The sequence below is a fragment of the Oenanthe melanoleuca genome, chromosome 11 (genome assembly GCF_029582105.1).
Source record: "Oenanthe melanoleuca isolate GR-GAL-2019-014 chromosome 11, OMel1.0, whole genome shotgun sequence".
Classification (NCBI taxonomy): Eukaryota; Metazoa; Chordata; class Aves; order Passeriformes; family Muscicapidae; genus Oenanthe; species Oenanthe melanoleuca.
In genome coordinates, this window is record NC_079345.1 from 13,225,590 (window position 1) to 13,252,055 (window position 26,466).

The 26,466-nt window shown below is 38.6% G+C and overlaps 1 protein-coding gene across 3 annotated transcripts in view; it reads right to left on the reverse strand.

Moving 5' to 3' along the window:
• Window positions 1–26,466, reverse strand: part of PHKB (phosphorylase kinase regulatory subunit beta) — a 68,566-nt gene that overhangs the window by 13,409 nt on the left and 28,691 nt on the right. For all 3 annotated transcript variants that reach the window (XM_056500537.1, XM_056500538.1, XM_056500539.1), the window contains 13 exons: window positions 24,558–24,635; window positions 22,618–22,776; window positions 18,729–18,823; window positions 11,469–11,524; window positions 11,211–11,304; window positions 7,690–7,773; window positions 7,410–7,514; window positions 6,513–6,595; window positions 6,342–6,432; window positions 3,958–4,019; window positions 3,707–3,869; window positions 2,835–2,916; window positions 680–737 (listed from right to left, as the gene is read on the reverse strand). In XM_056500537.1, the coding sequence (XP_056356512.1) occupies window positions 680–737; window positions 2,835–2,916; window positions 3,707–3,869; window positions 3,958–4,019; window positions 6,342–6,432; window positions 6,513–6,595; window positions 7,410–7,514; window positions 7,690–7,773; window positions 11,211–11,304; window positions 11,469–11,524; window positions 18,729–18,823; window positions 22,618–22,776; window positions 24,558–24,635 (1,210 nt within the window). The remainder of the gene's footprint in view (window positions 1–679; window positions 738–2,834; window positions 2,917–3,706; window positions 3,870–3,957; window positions 4,020–6,341; window positions 6,433–6,512; window positions 6,596–7,409; window positions 7,515–7,689; window positions 7,774–11,210; window positions 11,305–11,468; window positions 11,525–18,728; window positions 18,824–22,617; window positions 22,777–24,557; window positions 24,636–26,466) is intronic.

The following is a 26,466-nucleotide window of genomic DNA, read 5'->3' on the forward strand; positions in this document are numbered from 1 at the left end:
AGGGTATTTTGCTTCTACCTTATTATTGGCAAAGGGCCATTTAACTGTGAGTAGAGACAAAAATGAAAAACATATTTATATTTACTGACCTGTTATGAATAGTTACAGAGTGAGAGAACAGAGTTCAGGACAGGCTTGACTTTGATAAAAAGAAATTAAAACTTCTACTAAGCTTCAGGCAAAGAAATTAATACACAACATGTAAATATCAACCTACTTGCTGAAACCTTTTAAAGTTATTGTGTCAAAGTCAGGCTCAAAGCAAATTATTCAGGGCAATAAATCTGAGTTAGTGCATCAGCTTAAATGATTTATATCTGATCACCAGCCTTCCTACATAAAGCTACTGACAATATTTTATCATGCCCTGTTAGAAATAACAATATTAACATTCTTCTCACATTATTTCAATTTAAGAGGCCTGTGTATTGGCATTAGCACTCAGTGCCAAACCAGCTTATTGCTTTGTATCTTACAAGATAACAGTAAGAAACTGCTTCTCAATTTCTAAAGCCTATTAATTAAACCAGACCTTCAGCTGCCATGCACCAATACAACTGTCAGGAAAGCTGCCATTTTCCCCCTTTAAGTGTGTGAGAATCCAGCCTTACTTTCTATAAACACATTAGGAAAACAAAACTGGTGCAAGCCAGAAGGAACACAGTATTTGTATACAAACCAGAGCTTTCTGCTGCCAGCTCGTCTGTAGATTCTTTCAATATGCTCACCAACTGTACCTAAAGGCAATGAACAAAAAAAGAAAAGAAAAACAAAACACAAGCAAAAAAAGATGCACAAGTTTTCATTTAACAGTAGTAAGGCAAGTTTGATGAGACCAGTTAATTCTGAATCTGCTTCTCTATTATGCTCAACATCTAAAATTCAGATGCAATCAAGTCCCCTGTCTCCCAGTGTATGTTGTTATGAAAGAAGTTAAACCAGATTTCAGCTGAATTTGCTGCTCATGCTGTAGACATCAATAATATCACTTGTTCTTGCAATATATTGGGGAAAATTAATTTACACATAGATTTGGCCTATAAAGGTACACCCCATCATAAGGTACATTCTCAAACTGCAGAACCTAAAGTTCTCCAGCTTCTGTTTTTAGATTTATGTTTTATTGATTGGGTGATTATTTAATGTCAGTCTCAGTAGTCTCCTTGCAGGGAATGCAGGGAACTCTTAGCCAGTGACTCAGAGCCTTTAATACACGGTGCATATTAAAAAGGTTAGCATCACCCACAGTTTCATATGGGATGGCACCCAGAGGTCTGTATGAGTTAGCTCTGAACACTCAGAGGCACAACTGCACTTTTTTTGACCTAATTGATTTCAACAGTGTTTTTACTTCATCATCATGATTCAAAGCATGTAACTGGTAACACTGCTTGCTTACAGAGGTTAGGGAATCTGCCTTGAGCTGTTTCTAGAGCAAAGAACACAACCTACAAAGGACTGAAGAAAGCTCCTTATGCTCCCAAAGCCTACAACACTGCAGGTAACTGCTGGAAAATGCCACTTCAGAGCCTACATGGGCCTAATGTGCAGATTCCAGCCACAACTTGCAACAATGCACTGAGTTATCAGCCAATATAATGTGCCTTTCCAGTCCCCTGTGCAGTTTTGGGCACCACAACAGAAGAAGGATAAAAAGATATCAGAAAGTATCCAAAGGAGACACAGGAAGATGGTGAAGGATTTAGCAGGGAAGCCATGTGAGGAGTGGCTGAGATGCCTTGGCTTTTTGAGCAGAGGAGACTGAGGAGAAACCTCACTGGGGTCTGCAACATCCTCAGGAGGGGCAGCAGAGGGGCAGGAGCAGATCTCACTCTGGTGACCAGTGACTGGACTCAAAAAAATGGCTGGAGCTGAGTCAGGGGAGGTTTAAGTTGGATATCAGGAAAAAGTTTCTTCACCCAGGGGGTGGTTGGGCACTGGAACAGGTTCCCCAGGGCAGTGGGCACAGCACCAAGGCTGGCAGAGCTCAGGAAGTTCTCAGGCAAATGGGGGGTTGCTGGGGTGTCCTGTGAAGGATGATGATCCTTGTGGGTCCCTTCCAACTCAGGATATCCTATAGATGCCATGATATTTTTGACATAGCAATAGAAATATAACATATGTTTATGCCAATATGACAGCTCTTCTCCACGTGAATCAGCCATCTCATACCAAAATGAAGAAGCAGGGCTCTGTAACATGAGGTGGGAAGTCCCACTGCTTGATGAATAACTCAGAGTATATTATTTGCTTTGAATAGCCCTCTTTTTCTGAGTAGTCATATATAAAAATGCAACTTAAAAGCAATCTTTGGAAAAAAGACAAAGCACCAAACTTTGCAGCAAAAAATCCCAAAGCCTCAGTAGTTTTTTCAGAATTATATTACAGGAATTTAGACCCTATGCTCTAAAAAAAAGCCATAATACAAAAACAGAGCTTCACAGATACACTGAAGTCAGATTACATCAAAGCAGAATAAAAATTCAGTATAAAGCCTCATATAGTTCAGACTGTTACAGACATTTAGACTTGTCTTTTGTTTTTGTTTTCTTTGTAAGGTCAAATCCTGTATTTTTTTTCCAATCTATGCATTCAAAATTACAACCAGATACAGCACTGGCCTACAAACAATTTAAAAGCACTCGTATATCCAGCAGCACATTCCCCACCACACCATCAATGTGCATGTCCTATTTAATGCAGAAATTGCTCTACATGGCAGAGAAAAGAGCTCAACAACTGCTGGCATGCACAGCTATTATTCCTGTTCATTGCAACTCAACATTAAGCTGCTTCCTCAGTGCTCAGAACAGTCACATGGAAGAAGCTCTTACCTTCCTTGGTGATAAAATTCGGCCCTTCCCTTTTAAGCAATATACTTGAGAGCAGCACTTGACTTGCCAGGCAATTGCAGTCCTTCAATAAAAAACAGCAACAACAGAACCACAAATAGCCTTCAGATTGTCACTGAAGCAAAGCCACAACAGCTATTAAAAATTTCAGGTGAAACCAAAGGGCCTTTTCAACTTAAGGAAAAGTTTATATATTTTATTTTCAAGGGGATTTCACTATCCCATACCCTATGTATGCTGTATCCTTATCATGCTGCTTGCTGAGGCTTCTCTGTGGATCATATTAAGCTGTAATAATTTGACCTTGGAAAAGTTTCCTGATTTTTCATTCTCAGGTCCTTTAATTTACAGCAGAAATGCTTGTAATGAAATAGGGAACCAAGCAGAACACTTTGTATCAACACTAGATCTAGACCAGTTATTGCTAGTTTTCCTCTAGATACAGGAAACAAAGGACAGATTGGAACTATCCCTTGATGCCATTAAGAAGTTCTCAGTCCATCCAAGTGAATATCCACTGCTCAAGTCTTTTGACTTGCAGTTTGTCAATAAAATATCTGTTCTTAAAACACATGGCAAATGGATCCCCTCCTAGATGGTCACAAAGCACCAAGGATGACTGTGACACCTGGGGAAATTGAGAGCTACACATGAAGGGCCAGGAAGCTCTGTCATAAGATAAAGAGAAGGATTCCCCTGAGTATGGAGAGGAATATCAGACATTTTATGTTATTATCTGTGCCCCAACACTGATCATGCTGACCTAATTAGGCTGCTGGCAAAAAGAGTATCAGCACAGAATTTCTTATTTCATGAGAGTGAAGTTATATTGTACTTTTATCAAGTTTTCTTACATTAAGTTTCTGCAGGATCTCATATGTTGACTTGTTTTTCCAGTCATTAATATTTACATCTGGTTGCTGTTCAAGTTCAGAAGCATTGGGAGTACTAGATTGTCTCTTGACTTTTGAATGTTTTGGAAGATCCAGCTCCTCCAAACTCTTAAATACAGGAGCCCTGAAAAAGAAGTATTTAATTTCTTCATGGTTCAGAAAATAATTTAATAATCAAATAAGTCATCACTATTAATTACACATAGCCTTACTCTTCTGTTTCAGTGATGCTTAGGAAGTCAAGTTGTTCAACAACTGCTCCAGATATTAATGTCTGAAATGAAAAATTGAAAACAAATTTTAGAATACGTACATAATTATATAGGCTGTCTTTTAATCACAGTATGCTGCTCGTGGTTTCCATTGAGAAAGTAGTTTGTTTATCTACAGTTCCAAACATTTTACACTTTCAGAGTATTTTTGCTCTTTCATGAGGAAAAAGACAGCTTAAGGCAGCAGAAGTCTCTTGGGGCTGCTGTCTCCTTTTTGCTCTGTTCCATTGTTCTTTTGCCCTGTCCAGCTTCATCAAGCACTGCCCACCCCACAAAGCCAGGGCTGATGAAATTTGCAGACTGAGAATTTGCATTCCTCAGAGTCCTGCACAGTCCCCATGTTCCGGATCCCAGTGCTCATTATTCCAGGCATGGCTGAAGTTTTCCTGTCAGCCTCACTGATGTTTCAGGCAATCACTACAAAGAGCATTCCCACTCTGTATTCATTCCCTAATCCAAGTATGCCTGGCCTAAGTTTGCACATCAAATGCAGCTTACAAATACTTCCATCTCAAAAGATTACATAGCTGAAAACTCAGTGCTGCATTTATCTGATGTAGTCATTACAATTCATTCACTCTGAATTTATATGAATTCCCTATTTATCTACTGCCAGAGGAAATGTATTGTACTACAGCATTTTTAAGACTGCTTTTGATGGTTCTCATTAGCTAAATAAAACTGAGTATGTTTTGTGAACTTTTATATTCCATTTTCATTGTACATGAGTTGCAGTAAAACATTGATCTGTTATGCTGTGAGATGACAGAACATAAAAACCCTGCTTTGCTTTTATTACTGGTGCCATTCATTCTTTGCCTTGCACATCTGCTTGAACACATGATGACAAAAAAGGTAAAAATCAGAAAAGAGCTACTAAACTTCTGAGCATACAAAATTTTAAATTACATCAGATTTGGAACACTTTATAGGAAAAAAAGAGCATTCATCCAATTAGAGACACACATTCTCTCTTAGGCATGTTTAAAATGTGCACCTAAATGAAGCAGCTGAATGCAACTGACAAAGATCAATATGTATTTTGTTGGAATAAATTAATTATTCAAGAAAACACCGTGAATTAGACATGTCCCTTGTTCTTTTCCCAAATCCTCCCCTATAATGAAACAAGATTGGTAATAAAATGTGCCAACTGTGCAGTAAGACAGAGATTCCAATTCAGCTGCTGGAGCAGGCACAGGGTGTCCCAGCAGGAAAAGCACCCACCACCATCTCCATTGGCCTTCAAGTCAAACATTTGTTTGTAGTGCTCTTTTTAATGGCTAACAAATAAAGCAAAGACCAGTGGCTGTCACCATCTTAAACCCTTTAAAACAACTCCTTACTTTCTATATTAGAAAAAGGATTTTCCAGAAGGTCAGTGAATATGGAAAGGAAAGTTTACTCCCCAATGGTTGTCCAGTGTACTGCTTAGAATAAGGGCACAGGTAGATGGAGAAATTTCTTGTCTGACAAATCTTTCTTGCAAGGCAAGAAAGTCATTGCAGTTAAATTTAAAAAATAACCAAAACAACAACAAAAACAAACGAAGCAAACCAAATGGAAGGTTTTCCATGGCATGGCAGTAATGGCATTTGCTATAGGTAGAGTCAGTGGTACCAGGAGAGACTACATGACCTATGTGTGAGCAGGAGAAATACATAAATACTTAAAGATTCCAAGGATATCTTAACCTATCATGGCTAGAAGCATTTCCTTTCCCAGTGACCCAGCTCTTCTACAAATTAATGATTTTCTAGGGAACAAGAAGTCATTACTCTGTCTTTAGTCTTCTTTTACAAAAAAAGGATACTTCAATAGGTGTAAACTAAGATTAACTAGCACATAGAAGTATGTAAAATCAGCATCTGTCTTGGTAATTTTCACATTTTAATGAAGGAAAGTGCCTGCTTTAAGATTCATTCAAACAGTAAAGATGTTAAAACTGGATCATAGTTCTTGTAAGAATTTTAATACATGCGAAGCACCTTTTCTTCCCCTCCATGATTACCTAATCAAAAGAAATCCCTCAGTGCTTGACATTGTGGCATTATCCTTTGGTAGCAATTTCACAAGACTGCCTAACAAAAAACACCCTTTCCCCTTCTGTGAAGATTACGACTTTCAAAAGACTTGTCAAAAGGAATTAAAATAAACCCATGTTTCTGTTGAGACAAAACAAACAGTACCAAATGTCTTGAGTCTTGACTCCTTACTTTTATGAAACTAAATATAATCAGAAGTCACATAAACTCCAAAACTAGTAAGAATACATGTACCAGTACCAGGAGGTAAAAACACAACAGTCAGGAGAAACACCTTACCTGTACTCTGTCAACATGAACCTTCACTCCTCCAACAATTCCCTTTCTAAAGGCTGCCAGCATATCTAATATGGGACTGAATCTGCTCCCTCTGGAATTTGAAACAGAACTCCATTAATCTTGCACTCAGGTAAATCCCACACTGCAAAGCCTGCTTTTCTCTCTCCCCACCTGATGTTGTCTTCCCGGATCAGCACCACGAACAGGGGCCGGCCGTGCATCTTCCAGTACTGCTTAATGAACTGCAGGGCATTCTGGGCAAGGAAAATGTCAGTCACAAAACACCCCAAACAACACAGCAAGCACAGCCTACCAGAACACACAGAACAAAACATAAGAGCCCCTCCAGCCCTGAAAACCCCAACAGGTTAAAAACACCTTGGCTACTAAAGCACCAATAGATTTCTGCAACAGGCACAAGCTGCTGTCAAGCCCTGCTATTTCCTACATCTTCTGAAAATACTCCTAAGCCAATGTATGGATCATGGAGCAAACCATAAGACACTGCAGTGCTCTGAACTACAGGCAATGACCCAAAAAATGTGTGTGGGGATCCTGGGCTTGAATCCCAGCCACTGGGATGGAAGCACCAGGGCCACCTTCTGTGCACTGACATTGCTGCTCCAGCCCAGGGCACGTGGTGGGTGAGCTCTGCACTGCTGCCACCTTACAGGCAGGGAAGGGAGCAGGTTTTAATATTTGTGCAAAATCAAGTAGTGCTTCCTCCAGGTAAGGCTTTCATATCTCCTGTAAACACCAGTCTTGTTCCTTTTTTCAGCCAACAACATTTGTTCTTCCAAAGACACAAATGATAATTTGCTTGCTGCCCTACAGCATTCCCAGTCACTTTGGGGGCAGTTGTTTTTGTCACAGAGATACTCACTGGAACTCATACTGGGCTGACAGGACATTTGTCTCAATAAACTTTCTAGCTGCAAGTTTATTTTTGCATTATAACAATACACACTGTATTGTGTTTCTCCTTCAGTCTTCTTTTTTATCAGACTGTACAGTTTATTCTTCTGCAAATTATTTTTGTCAGTTATTCAAAGGAAAAGTTACAAATACCTTAATGTCATCAATCAACATCATAACATCCTGAGACATGTAGAAATCACTGAGATCAAAAATGATCGAGTAGCAAACTACAGTCTTGCCTAGTATTCGATAAATCTGTTGAGAGAAAAAACTCCCATTAATCTTTTCTTTAAAACATTCATCAGAGCCAAATACAAGGACTTGGAAGTCATAAAATATGCATAAAATAATATTACATTTCAATTCTAGTTAAAATCATACAGACTAAATGTTTATCAGTAATGGAAATACAAACTTTTCTTGTAATAACCTTTGATGTTCCAAGGCATCCTATGGGTCTGTCCGGTCTTCCAGATAATCCCAATTTCTCATTCACTCCCAAATGGAAGTAAGCCTGTGAGAAAGAATCATGAAAACTGATAAAAATCTAGATACCAGCCTTTCTCATGTTCCTGCCACATCTTACAAAGAAGGCTGTGTGCAATCTGCTTTTATTAGAAAATGAGGCTGTTATTGCTATTCAGGGTTGGGTTTTTTAAAAAACACCTGTTGTTTCCTATATTAGATCTTCTTTTTAACTTCTTGCTCCTATGATGATTATTATTATTCTATGTAAGTAAAATATTTATTGATTTTTCAAATTGCTTATTGAAATAATTTTTAAAGGATCATTTGCATTTATTGACTAGCCAAATTTGCCTCCTGTAATGCTTTTTCAGAGTGGATACAAAAGTAAAAGAGTAATATAAGAACTTTTTAAAGATCTTTATTCTAATTTTAGTACAAATCTGGAAAATTAATGCATCAGCATCACAAGCAAGAGGGAATTATCTCATTATTAATAGCTTGATTCTTATTAGAGTTATGTATGCCTAGCATTACTTCAACTGATACAATAATCTTCATTTATTACTGTGTATGAGAATAAAACCATAAGAAAATAACTAATCTGTGAGCAATGCAGTATAAATGTATCAGTTAAACCCAACTGAAAGATGTAATTTTTCCTTACTTGGGCTGTTTTAGGTAAGAAACCCACCATTATTACAGAATGTTCAGAATTCTGAACATTTTCTGAAGTTCAACCTTTCTTTATGTTATAGGAAGATAATTCAGAAGCAAATGAAAGCAAACACTTGAACAAACATTACACTCAATAGCTTTCTATTGTCAGCTTGGGGCCTTCCTGATCCTACCCATGTTTCTGCATTAATACCAACAGCTACTTATAAAAGAAAATAAACAAAATTATCTACATGAGCTGTTCATCCAGAACAGCTGGGTAAGGAACTTGTATTCAAGAAGGAAAGGATGGAGACACCAGAACACTGATAGCCTTCAATAACCCATCAGTGCATAACAAAGCCCAACAATGCTGAACGTCTTGTGCTAAATAAGGGAGGCTGGGAGAATGGCAGTAGGCAGGGCCATTTAACACTACAAGGATCTTCATTTTGCTGGAATGCAGAACATGAAATGCTTTCTTAACAAAAGCAGAACTGCATTGGCATTGTAACACTGTCTGTTTCCTTGAAGACTATGTATCTTGAGGCCCCAGGTTGACACACAGGCTACTAAAGCAGTTCCCTCCTCTAGTGAGAGTTCTATCCTGATCTGATACAATCAAAGCTCAGCGGCAGCACCAGGCACTGAACAATGCACAGCTTCATTCAAGTCCAGCTGCTTTGAGCACCTTTGGGTTTTTTTATTAAACAGCCCTTCAAATCTGGGTTATTAAGCTGCTAATAGCAAGAACTGGCTGTGAAAGCAGACTAGGCTGTTGGGCTGATTTATGAGCGTGGCCCAAAATGCAGCGGTCTTGCACACCATCTGTTTCTGTGCTACCTTTCCTCTCTCAGCCCTTGCCCAAGGGGTATTCTTCTCCTCTCCTGTGCTCTACTTCCACTCCAGATGTACTTTTTTCCTATGTATTACATATCCCTTGTCCCATTTTAATATTTATCTCTTCCTTCTCTCTTCATTCCCCTGCTACCCTGACTTTGTGGGTATCTTTACATGACTTCAAGTTCTACTTTCAGTCCCCATCCATTTGTTTTACAGCACTTTTTTGGGTACATGCTTGTTAATAACTCTAGAGATTTTAACTGCAATCATGTGCTACTAGAGCAGTTCAAAGTTTCTGATTAAATTAAATGCTCCTTGGAACTGACAGCATCAGAGTAGGAAATATTGAGATCCCTATTTTCTAAGGATCAACCTTCTATTCTTCAAAATACATTGATTGTTCCACTTGGCTTTCTCTCCCCTCAAAGGATGATAAATACCACCAGGAGCTTTTGTTTATTTGTTTTTTGGTTCATTTTGGTTACTGCCATAAGTCCCAAGATCAAACCCCAGTTCTCATAACTCTCTTTACTTTACAGCTCTGGCAGAGCCTGTATTAGAAGCCCATTGGGAAGAGGTTTTGTATCAGGTGAATTAATATTTTCATGGCACTCCTTTAAAAAGTAAATTTTGATGAGGCAGCTGTACCTACCCATCATGAGGATAAAGGAAGTGTCAGAATTGCCAGATGTCTCAACAGCTTTAGAAAAATAAATCCTAATACAGACTTTTTCATAGATAGGAATTTAAGTGAAAACAATAAAACTTAATGAAGGTCTCATCTTTTTGTCAGGGAAACCGAAGAAGTCATGGATGACACAGAGACAATATATACTTCTATACTAAAGTTATGGAGTATTCATTTGTTAAACCTAAGTTTCAGTACAGAATTTCAGGACAGACACAGACAAAGAAAACATATTTTGGAATATAAATAAAGCTAGTGAGTAAAAATGGGTTCAGAAATGAACAAGGATGAATGGAAACATGGATATTTCCCTTCTCCCTGTTTTAGGACTTCTCAGGTGTTAGTGGCAGCCATTATTTGGGGTAAGCATTTTCCTGAATAAGCTACAGCCAGGTTTAGGACATTCTTCATCCTCACAAACTTAAGAAACCTGAAATATGTTGCTATATTCTCTGGTTTTGGGTTATTTTTTTCTTGTGTCCTACAGACTCCTGATACAGATCATAGCATTGGCCATGTGACCTGATTTCTGAAGGAGAGCCCCACAGAGTGATCTGCTCTACAACTGGGACCTCAGGGCTGACAAACAGAATTTGTCCCCAGACATTCATCACTCCTGTTTGAGACCATTGGCACAACACAGGGTCAGACAGGAGCTTTGTGGACCTGATCTACAGCAGGCCTGTCAGGATGTGGCTGTCCCTCAGGGGACTCCTTGCCCCAGTAGAAAACAGAGCCTGCAGGGAGGATGAAGGGGATCCTGAAGAAGATCCTTCATCACAGCAATTTGTTACATGTGCTCAATTAAAGAGGTAAATCCAAAAGGATTTCAAACCCAAAACTTACTGGATATAGTCAGTGCAAGGGAAAACAGTGACAGAGATGTGGATATTGCCTGTTAAGAGGGGCTGCACTATGAAATCCTCTGATGGCTCATGCCTACTGCCTTAATCCATTTTTTTGACTATTGCTCATTTGCTTGTTTCTCCATCAAGATTCATTCAGTTTACCAAGCTACTAATGTTATTAAAATTTTATTATTAATTCATTATACTTTGAAAATGGCTCAGGCAATAAGCCTAATCAGATAATACAGAACATGTGGGCTCCCACATTTCCCTGAAAGTTGCAGGCATTTGTATCTTCCAGTGCCAGCACACCTTGCAACTGCATTAGGAGGACAGAAATATGTAGACAACAGCTTAGGCAGATACAAGGCTAATAACTTGATGTAAATTCTTGTTTTTACAAAAGAAATATACAAATGGATAAATAATTTAAAATGCAGAATTCCTTACTTTGACAAGTTCTTTCTGAGCCCATATCTGAATTGGTTCCACCTGCTGGGGAGTCTGAGTTTGGATTCCATATGTGTTCAGAAAAACTTGTAGGCTACAAACGAAATACAGATATATTTATGACAAATCACAGAATAGTTTTAATAATTCTCTTGGCAGCAGATGTATACAAGTAGCAGTATTTCATTCTACACCTTTTCACATGTATTGTTCAACCCTCCCCCAATACACAGGTACTCAAGCAGAGTAAATACATACCGCTGGCTTTCTGCTATCAGGGCCACGTGTACCACCAGATCATTTTCTAAAGGACCCTGGAAAATAATGACAAAATCATTACTGGCATTGCTATCTAAAGATTTAATTCAGTACAGTATGACCAGGGACAATGCCTATTTAAACAATCCACAACTGTGACAGACAGCACTGTCTGCATTGCTTTTTCTTAGGGTGTGAAGATTTCTAAATCTCAAGACTACAGGAAGCCTGTCCTACCAATAATATTCTGCAAGACACGATTTGGAGAACTTGCAATAAACAGATTTCTGGTAATCATTACACTATTTGGATTAGTTTGGGGGTTTCTTTAATTAAGAAGAACTACATAGGGAAAACAAAAATTTAGGATGTATCCAATCAGTACATCTCCTGTATGCCTAACATGACCTGTTGTTTTGATGCATATTTCTGCAATGAGTGAAATTATTCAGCTTTTTTGGTAAACAATAAAATCCACTCACAAATAATGACCTGATGATTTCAACTCTTTACTCTGAAAAACTGTGATCAGACAGCTGCTCTTTAGTGACATGAAAGACATACTACATTTTACTGGAGACAGCTGCATTTCCTTGCATTGTTCATTACACAGACACTTCATGTTTGAAATAAATACCAGTATTTTACATTAGGAAATCATGTAAATAGGAGTGAATTCAATGTATTGGGTAAAATCATTGACTTGACTCCCTGGGTCTCAATCTGGCAATTCACCTTTCCTGTCTGTGGCAGAATGAGCTCTGAACAACCCCCCTAGTCCTTGTTCACTCCTCTGGCATTCACTGACTGTAAAAGAACACAACTAAGGGTAGCTCACATTTTCAGTGCTAAAATGCTTTTGTCTTCTTTTGTCTAGAAACTACCAGAACATGAATGACAGAAGTTAAACACAATCTCCTATCGATTATATAAAAATGCAGTATTTTTTGTGATGATACAGGGATAGACATTGATTTAGAATGAGAGGTTCAGAGGGACACTAGCTTGCTCAGGCAACTCTGAGCCTTCATATCAGTAAAAATCTTAGGGATTTGCAAAGAAATTCTTGGTAACTGTTTCCCAGAAGTCAGCCAGCACTACATTTACATTAAAAATTTTGGACTTTTTGTCACATGAAGTATGTTTCTGATGAAAGTGCACAAAGAGACCAGATGAAGCAGTCAGAAGTTCAAGTGACATTAGAAGATTTCCCTGCTCAGAATAAGACCATGATACTATCACTTGTGTTTATACAAACAGTAGGAAAACTCAACCCAAAACTCAGCCATAAGCACTGTGTATAAAACAAAAAGCAAAAGCCCTTCCACCTGAAAATGATAGAGCTCTTCCAAGACTACTGATTTGTAGACAGCCTGTGATCTAACTTGGTCTTTGAGTTAAGACTCAGTTGTTACACTCTCAATGAAGAACTGAGCAGGACTGTGTAAATTGCACATAACCCATGAGTTCTGCCTGTCACACACAGCCAAGGACAGGATTCCAAGCAGCCAAGAAATGGTACAAACACAGGCCAGAACTACATAAATGCAGCTACAGCACAACTGGAACAACACAAAATCTGTGTGAAAAACTACTAGATCTTTCAAAGTATTGTGGAAAAATATAACTGTGATTGCAGCACAACTACAGGGTTGCTGCAACATTAAACAGAAAGTCACAGTTATTGTCATTTGACATGTCACAGCCTGGAGGATCACAAGTAGTGGCCTAGCGAAACACAGATCAAAATAATAGATAAAACACTAAAAAAGGAAGTTACCCTTTCCAATGATGATTGTCCTATATAGTATTTGTTGTATATTTTAAGAAAAGAGATAAGGAAAAGCACTAAACTGCTAAATATGACATTAAATAAATCTCCTTGTTAAAATTCCATTGTAACATCTTGGCTTTCTCATTTGTCTAGTAAGGCCAGCTCAGGTATTGCTCCCACAACATCCATCACTGTCTCCCCAAGACACCACAACAGCCCCCCTGCCCAGGCTCCCCCTCCTGCCTTGTGTTGCCAACTTGGATCCTTGGCAGAAGGGTAGGTTTCAGCTCTATTCTGCATGCTGTGCAGATGATAAATATACCTCAGAAGAACAAGATAAAAGACTGATTAGCTGTTCTTCCTCTCCAAAAGGGAGAATAAAAAAAAAATTTAAAAATCACAGTGTTTAACAAGGTTATAAACTGCTGGAGGTAGGATAAAGGGAAAAATCCCTGGATCCATTCCTGGCACAAGCAGAGAAAGCAGCTCAATATCAGCCTTTTGCTGCACTCTCACTGCACAGATGTTATCACTGTGCCTTTCTGCTTACACTGCCAGGAAACCTCAGAATTCTGAAAAAACCCCATTCATTGTGAGCATGTGAGAAAGGGGGCAGAGCATTGAAGAGCCTCGATGGAAAGGGCACCACAGGCTTCCCAAGCACACGGAGCAAGGAGAGGCAAATGGGAACAGCTCACAACAGGACAGCCTGACTGCACCCCCAAGACAGCTTGGCTGCTCCTGAGCCATAACCCAGCTGTCCCAGAGCTGCCTGCAGCACTGACCACTGCTGACCACCCTGTGCCCATGGGCACTGAGCTGCCTGCAGCACTGACCACTGCTGACCACCCTGTGCCCATGGACACTGAGCTGCCTGCAGCACTGACCACTGCTGACCACCCTGTGCCCATGGACACTGAGCTGCCTGACAGCACTGACCACTGCTGACCACCCTGTGCCCATGGGCACTGAGCTGCCTGACAGCACTGACCACTGCTGACCACCCTGTGCCCATGGACACTGAGCTGCCTGACAGCGCTGACCACTGCTGACCACCCTGTGCCCATGGACACTGAGCTGCCTGCAGCGCTGACCACTGCTGACCACCCTGTGCCCATGGACACTGAGCTGCCTGCAGCACTGACCACTGCTGACCACCCTGTGCCCATGGACACTGAGCTGCCTGACAGCACTGACCACTGCTGACCACCCTGTGCCCATGGACACTGAGCTGCCTGCAGCACTGACCACTGCTGACCACCCTGTGCCCATGGACACTGAGCTGCCTGACAGCACTGACCACTGCTGACCACCCTGTGCCCATGGACACTGAGCTGCCTGCAGCGCTGACCACTGCTGACCACCCTGTGCCCATGGACACTGAGCTGCCTGCAGCACTGACCACTGCTGACCACCCTGTGCCCATGGACACTGAGCTGCCTGCAGCACTGACCACTGCTGACCACCCTGTGCCCATGGGCACTGAGACACCAGACCCTGAAATCATACAGCACAGGTCTGTGCCTCAAATTCCAAGCAGCATTTGGCAGGTTTAGAACTGTGTTAACTGTGCTAGACAGTTGTATTAACAGGAATGAAAGCAAGAACATGTTTACAATTAACATGACAAAACAAATCAACCAATATAGCTCCATCCAAATTAGACATGCTCTAATCCTAAACATAAAAATTTTAAAATATCTCAGTCTATCTACAAGTCATAATTTTAGTTCCTTCTTTACATGTTATCTATTTCCCTGAAAAAAAAAAAACCAGTCTGTTATTTTGGCTATTTTCTTCTCAATTCTCTTCATCAATAGGCATTAATCTTTATTCCCAGTACCTGAAATGAAATCCTTACAAATGACTGCTAACTCTACACACTAAAAGAATACAGCCATCACATGCAGAGAATTCAATTAATTAATTGAAACCCTAAACACATATTTCAACTTAACTCAGAAGATAAAATAATCCTATTCTGGCAATTAAGTCAGATTATGATTTTTTGTTAAAGATGTAATTAAACATAAAACAGCAATAAATCAGCTTTCACATGTGCCAGTAAAATACAAAACAGCTCCAGAAAACCCCCACCCTACCTCACCTCTCAAATGTTATTGTTACCATCTTCTACACTACATCCTCCCGAAACAGAATGCAACAACCCAAACCGAGCTAGAATCTCTCCTGAATCTGGAGGCAGTAAAGAGGAATAACAAAATAAGCTCTTCTGAGGAATCCAGTTCTAAATAGCCACCCTCAACCAGAATTCCCTACATTATCTCCTTTCAAAGTAAACAGAGTATGGATGGTTCCATTTCTTCTGAACTCCTGGATGGGCTCTAACCTGGCCATTAGGATTGCAAAGCACAGGAGAAAGAACCCTGTGACTGCTGCTGGACTCCAGTTTGTTCTGAACAGAGACTAAACCCAGCAAATACAGCCCTGCTCCAGCACCACACTGGCACTTCCCCAAGAAACAACATATGGACACAGCCTCCTCAAAGGGGAAAATAACAGGTTCTGGCATTGAATTAGGAGCAAAAACATTTCCTTCAAACTAAAAATAGACAAAATTAGTATTAGTAACTATTATGTTTTTACTGCACTGCTCATTTGATGCCTCAGTTTTCTACAAGCAATGAGATTGTCCTTGATCTGATTTTCTGATGCACTCAAACTGTAATTATACATAGTTATATACAGTTTTCATAGCACTTTTGCCTTTGGACATCTATATTATCTTACTTTCCTTTACCTAATTCTTCATTGATGCCTCTAAGCTGTAAAAGTTAGGTTGGAATATTTGAAATATTTTCCATTGCTTGATTAAATCTACACTATTATGTAGGTATCAGACAAATTTTTGTAGTGAAGCCAAAGTCACATATATATTAAATTAATCACATTTTTCAGTGGCAAGTGTTTAGAGTTTATAGTCAATGCAACCACAAAATTAAAACATGCCTACATGGAAAATACATTTCTTGAAGAAATATTTACTTAGCACAGAGATTAAAATAAAATTTTTAAAAGCAGTCTTTTTGATACATCTCCTTTCAAAACACTGTATCACAACAAAATTTATATACACAGGCCTCTGAAATTTTTACATATTCTTGTTTATTGCTTACAGGAATAAAATTTAATACAAGTGGAAATAGTTTTCTGTTCAATGAAATTGAATAATTTCTTAGCTATATGGAAAAAGAAGACATCATTAACGAGAAGAAACTACTTTTGATTTCTAAAGACATCATTAAGATGTGCTGTATTCTCATTTTGTATGAAATTTTTAGTCATTTTCCCTACACTTTACGACAAATGCTAAGATACTGATTTTGCATAAATTAGCTCAATTAGATAAAATGGCATAATCAAACATTCAGACAAACTGGTTAAGCAAATCTAAAATGTGAATTAAAAAGGCCAGACTCAAGATTCTTGTCTGGAACTTGAAGACTTTTGCTGGTACAGCTCACCTGAATCATGTCAGGGGATCTTTGCATATTTAACCTTCTCTTGACCCATTGACATCTGCGTGAAGGGACATTTTGCCCTGATACTGCAGCAGTAAAACAACCCAAAATACTGCAGCAGCTATTTCAGTACAAACAATCCCAAAGAAATTCCACCTGGCAGCCTTACAGGGACATGAACCCCTCTGGTCACCACTTCTACTCTGCTGCTTGCAGGCTGCAATGCCAAAGGCCTGATGCCACAGTCTGTTTCCCACTAATTCAGAAGGGCATCCCTTCCTTCTAACCCACACTGGGAGCCACATCTTGGATAGTTACAGCATTTACAAATCAAAGAAATGCAGGTACAGTCATCTATGGCAAAGGAGTATCACCACTGGGAGAACAGAGCTATAAGCAGACATAGGCATGCCTGGAATTTCCTTCCTTCTTCATGCATTGTCTGAAGATGAAGTAAAATATCAAAATGCAGCTGTTATTTTCAAGACATTTAACACTTGACTTTTAAAGTCCCTGTTACATTACTGAATTTTAAAGGGTAGCTGCATTTGACTAAGTTCTTTATTGATTCACCAATTGGCCCTCAATGAGTAAGTCATGAGTAAGTAAATTATCATTGTATTATTTATTACCACTTCTGGGAAACTCTCAGGGCAGAGGCCATTTCTCTCTGAAGATCTGAAAATTGCCTATCACATACTGGGTACCCCAAATAGTAGTAAAAATGCTTTTCTACTAAGACATTTCCTGATGAGTCATAGAGTGCCTTTAGAACAAAGCCTCACCTCCTTTAAAGTGCTCAGCTGTGGCATATTAAAAGTGACTGGTTGAAGAGTCAAAGTAAGAGGAATCAGATGGGCTGCAGCAGCCCTGACTCACAATAGGCCCCTCCTGAGAGCACCCCAAAAGGGGCAGCAGCTCCCAGCTTCTGTCACATTCATAATCCCATGATGCAAGAACAAACAAAGAAACCAGGGACAAATGACATCACTGAGCTTTCATTATCTCACAGGAACATGGTAAATGCTGCACTGTGAACAATGAAAGTCTCATTATGAATGAACTAACAGCCAGGCACGTGGATTACCTTGGTAACAGGAAATAGTAGGAAACTGAGGGGATAAGCAGCATTTGGATAGAACAAGAAAAACATTGTTCAGTTCTGAACTTGGCCTGAATCTTAAGATAAATTACTTCGTCTTTCATGCTTCAAAAACAGATTCACAATGCTGAACAAGGAACTTCCTAAATATACATTCCTTATATAAGAAATAAAAAGGCTGAAACACGACGTTGAGCTACACATTTCCATACACACTGTTCTTACCTCTTTAACAAATGGAATTCCCTACATACAGACATATTCATATCTTGCTGTCCCATCCACTACAGATTTGAATTACCGTGTTTTAAGCACTCCCCATCCCTGGTCACTCATTCCTGCCATGCATTTAATTCAAATACAGGAGCACATGGAATCAGAGAATCATTAAAGGGCTTACAGTCATTGCATCCAACTATTGACCCAGCACTCCCAAACCCACACTGAACCTTGTCCCCACATCTGCACATCTTTTAAATACCTCCAGGGATGATGTATCAACCAAACCAAAACAAAAAGAACCTCATTCCTGTAGCTCTTAGAAGTTCTAAATACAAAAAATGTGTTGCAGTTGAAATTACTTCAAAGGAATAAGAAAACAAGGCTCATTCTTGCCTTCCTGACATAACTTATAACTCAAAGACACATAGCTATTTATTAGCAGCTGTTTAAACATAAATTTTATCTATCTTTTTGACTGCATCATTTAATTTGAAGGCAAGCTTTTACCACTTCCCCAAAACTGCACGTTATAATCTTCCTTTTAAAAGCAATCCTCCATCAACTCAGAAAATGTACCCACATTTTTCCTTGCACTTTAACTGTAATGTTAGAGAACCATATACAGCAGCTAGATGACAATTTTTCAATAAAAATGATTGCAATACTAAGCTAGTGCTCACCTGATTTGAAAACCTCATGCTGACGTTCCGCTGGTCCTGGGGGGGGACGTACCGGCCGATGGGGTCAAGGTCTTTAGGACTCACTAATTTATCAGCTGAAAGAAAATGAGAATAGAAATACAGAAAAACTTGAGTACTTTCTGCAGTACTTTTGTGAAGAAGCCATGTCAACTTTTGTGTTGTAGTTGGTTCTGCTTTGTTTTAGATCAATGACTCATAAAGCACATTCTGAAAAATTCAGAATTATATTAATTTTAAAATTAATGACTGAAGCTTTGTTCTTGCTACAGCTAATTACAACACTGTAGTATAAAAACCCAAGCCTTTATTTGCTCACAAAGATATGTTAATAGATTACATGCAGACAACAGACTCTACAACACAAGTCACATAAAAAGCCCTTAATCCACAACCATGGAATTAATCTGGAGCTTTAACTATAAACTCAATGACCAGCAAAAATTGTTTGGCTTTGCAGAAAAGCAGACAGCCTCTATCTCAAGGTAATCACACGACTTGAATCCTGGAAAGGACAAAAGATACCTCAAAGATACCTCTCAATAAGGTATTTCAGAAAGAAATTGTGAAAAATTCTAATTAAGAATATTTAAAATTTAGCAGTTTCTACATGGAGTTTTTTTACATGGGGAAGGAACCCCACCAAACCTACAACCCCAGTACTTTAACCTTCTCCAGAAAAAACATAAAAATTAGGCACTCCAATAAAAATACACTATTAAAAAGTTTCAACAAATTCCTCAAATACCTGTTCATAATCTAGTATGAGCCATTATACCCTTAAAATAAGCTCTCCTACCAAAATTGTATTTTGACAGGAAACTGTCCAAACTTGATCTAATTCCTAACACAGAGTAAGTCACAATACATTTTCATTTCTGCTATCTCAAAGTCAACAATTCTGTATCTACTCTTAAAAAGCCCCAACACAAGGGAATAAGGTATTAATCTAAACTAGAAGTGACTCATGGCTGCACTCAGCTCTGAGAGAAAACAACACTGCCTTGATCAGAAGGTTTCTGAGCACTACACTGTAGAGGAAATGAAGGCAGCAGCTTAAAACTCAAAATAAGCCCTGCCTGAAGGGTGCCTGGGCTAGGCCAGCACAGTGATGGGGTAAACCATGGGCAGCACTGAGTGGGGCTGGCTGGGCAGGGCAAGACAAGTCCTGCCAGAGCCTTCTGCTGCCCAGAGCTCTGCCAGCCCTGGATGCTGTGCTGTCCCCAGCCTCCTGCTGGCACCAGGCAGCTGAACTGCAGCCAGAAAAGGATCCTGCTCCTGGCTCTGCACTGCTCCTGCAGGGCCACCATCCATGGACACAAACCTGAGCAGAGCAGGGTGGTAAAAGACCACTATGGACAGTTGATTAACATACTGATACATACATGAGTTACCAAAGCATATCTGAGCAAACCACTCATCTAAGCTCCACAGTCCACACAGAATTCTTATGCTGGTTAAAGGAATGGAAGCTACTTGAACTATGTGAAATTCTTCTAATGCAATAAAATGAATTAACCAAATTATTTCAAGGTCAATGGGCTCTGCCTCATTGTCTTAAAAACAAGAGAGGTTTCCAAACTCTGTGTGTTCTATTCCCACTGATTTTAACACTGATTTACATTGCCCAGCAATTAAAATATATGGTCAGAATAATTTCATATTTAAAAGAACTGTATCAATAGACTAATATAAAATTTAAGCTAACTACTAGTGAATATTCATCACCATTATCACAAGTACAAGTGTATTGGACTGCAAAAGCAGATTCCTTTGTTAGCTCCCTGTCTGCAGCAGCAGCAGCTGACAACATTCAATCCATTTGGTCTATAAAAATATTGCTAAAACTCTTGGTTCTGCCATGGGCAGCACTGAATCCAAACAACAAGATACAAGAATTCTAAGGAAAAACAAAGGAAAGAGAGCTACTAAACAATAGACTGAGTGAATTTTCAGTTGCATGAAACACCTGAATACCTGGGACTCCTTTTCCTTGCTCCAAAACGGGGAACTTAACATAAGGGTTTTACAAACCACCTCATCCAAAGCAAGAAGGAAATTCTGTACAAAACAGCATCATCACCTGCAAAACACATGCTTTTTTTCTTCATCAACACATTTTTCAGTTGCATAAATGTGGTGCCCTCCAGGCACTTCCACTCCTGTGTTACTCAGCATTTGTAAGCAGGACCAAATTCTGACTTCCCTATTTCTGTTTGCCCCTCCGTGGGAGGGTAAGAATTGACTCAGGTTCATGTTGCTGCATTTAGAAATATTTGGACCTCAAGAGGCAAAGCCCAGGTCCAGAGACAACAGCAGGAGCTACAAAGGTGGTACTGTGTGCTGCCTACACAGCAGGAGTGAGGAGGCTGAACAACACAAATTAATTGATACCCTGGGGGCAACACAATGATTTCTGAATGGATAATGAAATGGGAAACCAATACCTTCCCAGATATCAAAGTATTTGAAGCCAGGATACCACTTAATTAGCAACCACCAACAAGCAAAGTAAGAGACACAAACACTTTCACCAAGGACAAGATTGTTATTCAGGCAGGTTTTCACCAGTAAGGAGCAAAATTGAATGCACCAAGTCTAAATTAGTAGGAATATATGGACTTCCTGATATAACAACCTTGAATGAACAATCACTAAGATCTCCAAACTGTTTGCAAGAACTATGAGAGAAGCAGGAAAAAATGACTCTGAAATTTTGAATCTTTTGGAAAAAAAACTAAAACTAACAAATAAAAAGCAGTGTGTAAGAATGTTCAGCAAAGAATTGAAACACAAGAATGTTTCTATTACACAAACAACAGTTAGCAAACTATAAATAGAACTTATTTATCCAGCATTCTGCAGGTACAGAAACACACAAATAACAGCACAAGATCAATATTAGAACTACTACAGCAACCTCTCACACACACACACACTGGAGGATTACTTAGCTAATACTCTTATAAGATCGATTATTTTTTTTAACTAAAAGTGATTGCCTGCATTTACTTTGAAGCATTGGCTAAAATAGGAATTTTGCAAGGAATACAGCAAAACCAAACAGGTAAAGCACCACATAGACTCTGTCCCTCTATACCTCTATATCTCTATACACTGTTCTTGCCAACTGGTGAATTTTTAAACTCTCCTTCAATTTTTCTTATTTTATTACCAACAGCCTGTTTCCCTTCTGTGTTAACAGAAAAAGTTTCCAGAACTCCATCTACTGATTACTAGGTAACTGCTGAACATATTGAAATAAAGTAATATATCTTACTCCGAAAAGAAATACTAAAGCAAAAACCCAACTGACGATTTTTCTGGATTAACCATTCTTTTCGCATTGTAATAAAATCATTCCAAGTGAGACTGACAATTTCTTTGTGACTGAAATTCGCCATAACAACCTTCAGTGGTCAAACTTTGATAAGCACTTGCAATTGCTCATACAATTGAAAAAGGGTAAAAATAACACAGATGAATGAATCATTAACTTTCTCTGAGACTGCAAATATTCAAAGATTTAACTTGTCTTGCTTAAGCAGTCAATAATTTGAATTAAATGCTATAAATCACTTACAAACATCACTGTACAGGTGCAGGTGATACAGTTAACCCAGAAAGCATCAAATTAATATGAAGAAAAGGAAATAAGAGGGAAAGCCAGAAAAAAAAAATCTGTCATCATGTTTAGATTTTCAGTACTCTGTGAACCAGAAGTACTGCAAAGCAATTTTTGTCTGTCACAGATGCAGCAGAGCAGACGAAACACAGGTGACTCAAAGTCCATTGAAAACTCAAGGCAATGTTTGTTTGGGGAACAAGAGGAACACAATCAGGCCAGAAGCTGAAGGTGCTCAGCTCTCACCCAGCAGTTTGGCAATGATGTACATGGCCTGGCCCCACAGGAACAGCTTCCCATCCCTCCCGTTGTTACTGGGGAACCGCCTCTGGCTGCCCGGGTTCCTCTTCTCCAGCTCCACAAAGTCAGCAGGCACGTAGTAATACTTGGGGACAACAGGGCACCCTGGGGACAGCAAGCACAGCCAGTGAGCAAATCATTCCTTGACTGGACTCCCCTAATAAAGCTGAAGTGGATCCAAAGCAGGAAATATTGCACCCCAGTAACAGTTTGAACAGTTATTTCAGTGAGGAATTCCAAGACAACTACTTTGAATTTCACCAGACATTTCCCCAGAATTTCTTCCCAGACCAGGTGTGTTGTTTGTGCAGCACTTTCTATGCAAACTAAAAATAAAAAAAGTCACCTGAAGGAAAATGCAGCTCTGTTAAGAAGCTTTAATCAAAAGCAATGAAAGCTGGGTCCCAGTGAAACACTTGGGGTGTTGTGCCCCCCAGTTAACATAGGCTCAATAACAGATAACTCTTTCCAACTGAAATTCCTACTCAAAAAGAGTTAACTTGGTTTAGGATAATTTTATTAATCAAGTGTTTAAAACAAGCAATTGAACATGAAACATCATGAAACCAAATGGCATAACTTCTCTTCTAGAAGATACATACCTTGTATCTAGAATTATGCCACAGGTATTGCTGATATTTGTAAACTTTATTTCAGAACTTTTTAAATGGACATGCATCGGGAATTTAGAGACATGATTACAAATGATTGACCTAATGATATGAAATTGAAAAGCAAATTAAAATGCTTCCTGCATAATTAAATTCCACCTTAATACTGCTCTACTCTTGAACTAATTTGGATAAAGAACAGGTGATAATAAACAGAATAAAACTGCAATGTCTTACTATTTGCTTAGGAAAAAAAAAAACCAAATTACTGGGAAGAAGCAGAGAAAAAATGGAAAACAGTTATTAGAGATATTACATTCAAATGAGTGAGGCACCAAAACACACCCAGAAATTTTAACATGTGACATTTGTGATGACATGCAACAAAAGGAACCATAAGATTAATTTAGTGTTCATGAACATTCACATACTCATTAATAATCAGAAAAAAGCAACAACCAGCAAAAAAAATTTGCTACATAAAGCAAATTTTGTAAGGGAATGTTTGACTGCCTTACAGAAATTAGTTCACTTCAAAAAGTTTAAAGAACATTCTGCATCCACTTGTATAACTGTACCACAGATGTAAGAACAGGTGACTAAAATGCTGAGTTTTAAAATTGGATTTTTCTGTTCTCAGGCCAGTTATTTTCCTCCCACTCAAACTTATGGCCTTTTTCTTTTTTTTAACTGAATTTTGGATGGTTGTGCCTGTAGGCCACTACAAGCCTTGTCTGCAGTGCCACAAGAATTCTGAAGTGCCCAATTTAAGTAAGAGAGCATTTATAATAAAATGATTTTGTAGCCATTTTCCCAGCTCTAAGATAGAAACAATTTCATATGAATATACCAAAATATTTTTTAGAGCTTGAAAAATTAGGTGATTATTAATGATGAGAGTAGTTCTCAACTGGGTCCAGGTGGGACATTGAAACAATCTGACTGCTGGTAGTTAATATTTGCCTGAAAAGTAGAAGTGAACTTTAAACAATGAAGCAGAGGTGAAGGAGGGGAGGAATGAGTGAGCACAGTGTAAATCTTTAGTATCAGCAGCATTTTTCCAGAAAAATGTTACTTTTATTATCATACTTTATGATGCAATGTATCTACATAAAAAGAGGTTATTTTAGAATTAGTATTTTGCCACTAGGAAACATATTGATGTTCATACTTATCATTACTCTGACTACAATATACATGAATATGAAAGTCAGGATTTTTATAATTTCAATAAAAAGCTACAAATGTTTCAGAAGAACAATTTCCAGGTAATACCTTCAGGTGTATGTTGAAGCAAAGGGTCCAGAAGATCCTGATATTCCTTTACTTGTGTGGGATTTCCTCTAAAAATGCCTAAAAATAACCACACAATAATAGATTTAATGGAAGAATTTTTCCATTACCTCAAAGTTCATAAAAGAGGAAGAAAAAAAATCCAGTGTTTACTTTTCAAATAGAATTCTTAACTGCCTACACAATAAATAGCTTATGAAAAGTAAAAGATTGAGCTGTAGATCACAACAGTCAACTCCCTGATGCTGCTTTTGGGGAGACACTAGTATGTTTGGGATTACCAGTCCCTTAAAAGTTGTTTTATCAGCACTTCCCAAGATTAATATGATGAATATGAGAATGGTAATCTTCAGTTCATGGAAAGTTCTTAAATGAAAATATATATTAACAATACAAAACCCATTTCTGTTCATCAAAGAAAAAAAAAATCTATTTGACAAGCAAGGTGATGTTTTAAAGTAGAATATTCTTTTTAACATTCAAAGGGGAATGAGCTAGATTAAAACTTTGCTTTATAAATTTTATACTAATATTCCCTTTTTCAACCACCAAAACTCTTTCTCTTTCCATCGCTCTTCAACACTCCATCCAAACTCAAAACTTGACAAGCATTGTTCATTACATTTTCAAATATTCCTGAGTATATATGCAGGAGCATTTACAGTTGCCAAGAGACACAAATGCAATCAAAGTTTGCACACAGAAAGGTCTTTCAAGTGACACACTGAACACTTCAAAACACTTGAGGATACTCATGACACAGGAGCAAATTCTGCACCTCCCACATCATTGTCTGTTTGCCATTGCTGTGTATACACGGTTTTGCATCGAGGAACCTTGTGGATTTGGATATATTTGCCAAAATCTACTAACAGAACTGTTCTATTTCCTAGAAGTATGATCCAGGCAGAAAGGACAAGGACAGTGCAAAGTAGGTATTTTATAGGGTTTGTTGGATACAAGAAGTGTAAAATGCTTTTCCTATTCTTTTGCTAACCTCAGTTGAAGATAACTATCTTTTTGTTCTCAAAACTGCAAGTGGGCAGCATAAAATGTCAGCGCTTTTCTCCTCAGTTTTGGGCCTCACTCTTTGAAAAATGTCAAACATTTCTTTAGAATATCAATTGTGAAACCTTATTATATCTTCAAACACGATATTTTAATCTGTGGGTGGCCACAGAGGAGTCGAGGCTGATGGCAGATTTCTGTGCCACTCACTGTCTGTATCTGAAATCTATTCAACATGCTATAGGAGAAAGGAAAGATGGATAGATTTTAATCTGTCTAAAAATCTTTTTGACAGTTGTAACCCTACTCATATTCTTATTCAGACTTCAGTTCTATGCAAGTTCTAGCTTCCATCCTGAGATCACCCCTTTAACTTTTCTCTGGTGTGTCCCCAACATCAAGATCGAGGTAGTGTCGTTTTTGTTGGCTTTGTTTTAATTTTTTTACTTGGTTTTATTATTCAATCAGACTGACTACGTGAGAAATTGTGGCTGGGAGGAAACTAAACCTTTCCTGGTTCCCTTTATTCTCTTCTGAATTCTGATTCAATGGCCACACAATGCTCAACTTGAGAAGCCCTGGTGCACATTGAGTGTGGCAGCGTGCTCTCCCTCCCTTTCTTTCTCATGCTGCTGAGAAGTTCTGATACATCTGAAAGTTTTTCAGGCTTAAAAGGCAATGCAGGACAATGCCACAGATTGAAGCTTTTAAAAAACCCTTTTTGAGTTATATTCTATAAACAGTTCACATTAGAAATGCTGAATTATAGAAAGTTGAGATGCTTGGGGTTTGGTAACCCAGGAGGCAGAACTCTCAATTAGATATTTAGTGCCACTGCATTATTACTTATTTTGGCAGGATGGGAAAATAATTTTGTATCTTT